Source organism: Carettochelys insculpta, chromosome 8, assembly GCF_033958435.1.
Source record: "Carettochelys insculpta isolate YL-2023 chromosome 8, ASM3395843v1, whole genome shotgun sequence".
Taxonomy (NCBI): domain Eukaryota; kingdom Metazoa; phylum Chordata; order Testudines; family Carettochelyidae; genus Carettochelys; species Carettochelys insculpta.
Window position 1 is genome coordinate 34,102,033 of NC_134144.1, and position 4,977 is coordinate 34,107,009.

Below are 4,977 nucleotides of genomic sequence, written 5' to 3' on the forward strand. Positions count from 1 at the left end.
GGGCAGAGCCACTAAACCACCCTGTCACTGAAGGCAGCAGCAAGTCTGTGCTGCAAGGTGAGGGGAGATAGAGGGTGACCAGATGGGAAAATGTGAAAAATCAGGCCAGGGCGTGCGATGGGGTAACAGGTGCCTCGGTAAGAGAACGCCGCAAACACGGGGCCTGCACCTACAAAGCTGGGGCACCTACTTGGCCTAGGGGACAGGCCGTTTTAGGGAGCACAAACAACCGAGGAACTCGATCCCATCACCACTGCGCAGCTGGAGTAATTTCCACTTCCCTTGGGCTCTTCCAGGCTCATTGCCGCAGCGCCCCCGCCAGCCTTCGGGCACCGCAGGGAAGCAGTGCGGGGAGGCCGGCAGTACAAAGCCATCGCACCGCAGCACAAGGAAGGCCAGCGGGGCCCAGAAGCGGGCGGGTGGGCGGGCACAGAGGCTGAGGAGGGTGAAGGCCGGGCCGGGCCGGGCCGGGCGCGCAGCAGACACACTAGCGAGCCGGCGCGTCGCCACACGCCCACAACCGCCGCTAGGGCCGCCCCACACCCGGGCGAGCTCGAGGCTCCCCCCTCCCCGGTGACCTTTCCTCTCTGGGCGTCACCGCCCAATGGGAGGCAGCCTAGGCCCCGCCTGTTCCGCCGCCGCTGGGGCGCGAGCGTGGTCGCGGTGTCGGCGCTGTCGCGGTTGAGGCCGGCGGGGATAGTGTAATCATACCCCCCCCTCGCCACTCGTTTCAGCAAGGTGAACCCGCCTGCTCCCTTCCCCCACCCCGGCGGGAGCTGGGTGCTGTCCTCGCGCGCCGCGCTGTGCCGCGCGCTCTCCGGCCCGCCGGGAGCCAGGGGCCGCGAGCAGGCCTCGTGCAGCCCTGCACCCCGCTGTCAGCCCCCTCGGCGGGGCCGGGCAAGGCCGGTCAGGCTGGCGGCCGCCGCCCTTCGCTGGGAAGGGAGCCGCTGCCCTGCTCTAGGGGCAGCAGCATGGGCGCGGCGGCCGGCTGTCGGAGGGGCGCTTCGGCCGTGCCTAGGGCACGCGTGGGTGTCCAGCTGGCCGGCCGCCCGCCGTGCCCCTTGGCAAGCGGAGCCGCGGGCGGCAGCTGCCTCGGGCGGGGGGGAGGGAAACGGGGAGTTGGATTTCGCTCCCTTCTGGGCTGCGAGCCGGTTATATTTAGCTCAGCCTTTCCGGGGGATTTGCAGAAGCTGCTGCCGCAGCCAAATCCACCCACTCCGCCACGCGAGGTCTCTGCGGCGCGAGGGGGCCATGCGGCGCGCTGTGCCCGGCCACCGGCTGCTGCCTCTGCCTGCGGGGCCCTATCGGCATGGCTCCCAGAAAGGTACAGGGATCTCCGCGGGAAGGGAAGCGCATGTGGCATTGTAGGCTTTGAGGGGCCAGAAAGGAACCGGGCTGCAAACGTTAAGGGGGTTCTCTTCTGTCGTTTCAGATGCCCCCCAAAAAGGGAGTTGATGAGGTTAAGTCCCATCCAATCATTGGAAGATTTGGGACTTCCTTGAAAATCGGTATTGTTGGGCTGCCAAATGTTGGGTAGGTAATTGTTTATTTCTCTTCCAGACTGTAGATCTGTTATGTTGAAAAATCTCAGAGGGGGAGTATTGTAGGACTCGTATTGTAGGTTGAGTCACCTGAAAATATGCAGGATGAACCCAAACTCTAAGCTTTGTTTTATTTATGTATTTCTTAGAGGAAATGACCTGATTAGGTTCCATTGGCTGTTAAATTTGTTTGTGTCAGATGTCTTATGAATGCTATGCTGTCATATTCTGGCTTGTGAGTTTTATCAGAGGGCTATATGCAATTTGTACATTGAGGCTTATCCTCTGGAAATATAAAGCAGGTGAATAAATGTGTGTAAAGTCTTTGAGGAATTGACTCAAATTCATATATGAAACAAATGGGTAGTACTTCTCAGTTTCATTATCAAAATTTATTTGGGGTGTTGGTTTAAAAAAGCACATTCTTGAAAGAAGCTCTTTAAAAACTGGTTGTAGTTTGTGGAAATGTATCTTAAATGAAGACTAAAATTTAAATCTGGTGTTTTAAAAAGTTTGAATTGTTTTTAGGTTGATAACATGAAAAATATTATGCAATACTACTATAACCTTAAATAAAGATCTGAAAAAAAAATTATGGTGGAGATAAGTATCAGAGGGATAACTGTGTTATAATGGGGATAAAATATACTGAGAGAAATAATCCTTTATTATCAGAGAGATAAATAAAGCTAGTAATTGGTTATTACCATTCCTAACTTACAGCCTGCAGAAGCATGAGTGATAATATTGGTAGTAGTAACAACAGTTTAAATTTAAGGAGGGAAGACTAGGTGGAGGTGGAATAATGGTGCCACAGTTATAAGAACTAAGAATAACTTTCCTCATTGGTGAAGTTTTCTGAGCTGTGTGAATAAACTAAATTTCTGTAAAAGTTTAGTGCTGCATTATGGCTGAGAAATAGTTCTTTTCATCTGTACATTTCAAGGGCCCTTGTCAAAGAGGCTAAGTGTAAGACTTCTTAACTGAAGATGAAAGTAACTGAAATGCTTGGGCATAAGTTTTCTTGGACTGAAACCCCCTTCGTCAGATGCAGCCCATGAAAGCTTATGCTCAAATAAATTTGTTAGTGTTTAAGGTGCCAGAGGATACCTCATATTTGTTAAAACAGACAAAAACAACTACCCCCTGAAAACTGGGGAATGCTTTAAGTGTTTCGATAGTTTATATAGTCATTGATTATTATGCTGCACTTGGGAAACTGATGCGAAGGCCACATAACATAAGTAAATTGGCCGTCGAGTTGGGCGCAAATGTTCAAACTTACCGGTCATTCAATTGTTTAACCCTCTGATACTGTTTAGCAGAGTGTCATGCTGTGGTCTCACTCCATTTGTTTCATATCCTGTTGTTTAATGCTCATCTGTATTCCACTGTGCTCATCATAACTGGCAGAATTTGATCCACATCAGTGCAGTGGTTCCCCATGTTAAACGTCAGCTCTCTGCTCATCCATCATGAAGATGCTGCAGATAGAATGAATGAAAAGATTAGGGCACAGCTGAGCCTACCACTGTACACAGATCTTTTTGGTCACTCAGTGATGTACTTGTTTTGACCACCCATTATGTGCAACTTCACCTGCCCAGATTTCTCTGTGATGTTAAGGTGGTGTGAATAATAGGTTGCAACAGACATGAGAAATCAGTGTCTTATCACTGGCCTAATCATGTTTGCTCCAGCTTTGATTTGCCATGCAGCTTATGGCCCTTGTGAATTGTTTTTGAACAGGCCAGGGTCTGTGTGCAGCAAGCCCTCACACGTGGGTCCAGTGAAAGATTCTACATGCAGCTGTGTCCGAAGACAGGCAGACAGTGTCTCATGTAACTGACAGTTGTCTTCTGACCAGTATTAGTTTTCCCTACAATTATTTGAGCCCCTGGTTCAATTATTTCCTACCCTAGGCTAGTGCAGTACGGGTATATGTGAGGGAAGAACCTCTGGATATGCTTCTGGGTCTCAGCATGGGTATCGCTATCACCTACTCACTTAAAAAAAAAAAATAATAATATTCTCCTCACATGTTGTACCTTACAAATTGGACTAGAACTTGTAGTTGTCAAATGGCTGCAAGCATTTTCTTTTTCACTGGCTTTTTAAATACTTTATATGATTATGAAAATAAACTTAAACAGACACTGTCTATTTTTGAAACTGACAGTAAACAGTTCTAATAATACCATTTAAATAGAGCACCAAAAATACTCTGTTGGAATTATTTGTGATTTGTTACTATGACACTAATTTAACCATACGTTCCTTAATTAAATCCAAAGTCTGGATGGCATTTATACAATTGCTGTAAACATGCCTAAGAAGCCTAAAAAATAAGCATTTTACTATATACAGTAAACCCTCGCGTTATGTGGTGGTTGCGTTCCTGCAGTCCTGCAACCCCCTCGTAACTCACATTTTTGCGCAAGTTGAGGCGTGATGGGAACCAGGCTGCTTGGTCCCTTGATCCCCTGGGCTTACAGGACTCGTCAGTTTCCTGGCTCCCAGAGTTGCAGGGAGCCCAGAATCAAGCAGCAACTTGGTTCCCAGCTTCCCGCTGTTTGCATGACCTGGGAGACTGAGCAGCACATCACTGTCTGCCACTTTGTTCCCGGCTCCCTGCCAATCTGGGAGCTGCATCGGTCAGTTTCCCAGATACCCCAAGTGACAGGGAGCTGGGAACCAGGCAGCAGCCTGGCTCCCCCTCCCCTTGTAGAACTGGAGAACTGACTGAGGCAGTAGTCTTGGTCGGTTTCCCGGCTCTGCAAGAAGAGGGGAGGCAGGAGCCAGGCTGCCATCTGGTTCCCAGCTCCAGGTCACTCCGGGGACTGGGAAACAGCTCCTGTCAGGGTGGAGCCAAGAGTCAGGCTGCTGCCCCTGACAGGAGCTGTCTCCCCGCTCCTGTCAACTTGATTGCACGTATCTCTAGGGTTTACTGTACAGATAGCAACCCACCACGTATGAGCATTCGATCAAGATACTTACAGAGGTTAAATCCAGAGGTGCTCAGAGACATGTTGGTCATCTCCAGTTTGGTCAGGCAGATGTTAGCAATGAATCCTTTAAAACGGTGGTCTCCAACTTTTTATGCCCAAGATAACTTTTTGAATGTTAGGGCAACCCAGGATCGGCCCTTTCCCTTCCCCCAAAGCCCCATCCTGCTCCCTCCATTGGCCCTCTCTCCATCTCTCATGCTCACTGACTTTCACGGGGCTGTGGAGAAGTTGGTTAAGGTTCAGGAGGGGGTGCTGGCTCTGGGGTCAGGCCAAGGGGTTGCAATGTGGGAGGGAGCTTGAGGCTAAGCCTGGTGCGGGAAATTGGGATATAGGAGAAGATGAGGGGTGCAGGCTCTGAGGGAGGTAGGTAAAGGAGGGGGCTTCATGATGGGGCACATACTGGGGTTAAGTAAAGGGTTTGGCATGCT

General features: G+C 50.2%; 1 protein-coding gene across 2 annotated transcripts in view; it reads left to right on the top strand.

The window, feature by feature from the left end:
* The first annotated feature begins 652 nt into the window (after window positions 1-652).
* Window positions 653-4,977, top strand: part of OLA1 (Obg like ATPase 1) — a 192,991-nt gene continuing 188,666 nt past the window's right edge. Inside the window, exons 1-2 of one of the 2 annotated variants that reach the window (XM_075000908.1) lie at window positions 653-738; window positions 1,433-1,533. In XM_075000908.1, the coding sequence (XP_074857009.1) occupies window positions 1,433-1,533 (101 nt within the window). In that variant the 5' untranslated portion in view covers window positions 653-738. Of the gene's footprint in view, window positions 739-1,170; window positions 1,325-1,432; window positions 1,534-4,977 lie in introns of those variants that run through there. The other variant, XM_075000907.1, reaches the window with a different exon arrangement.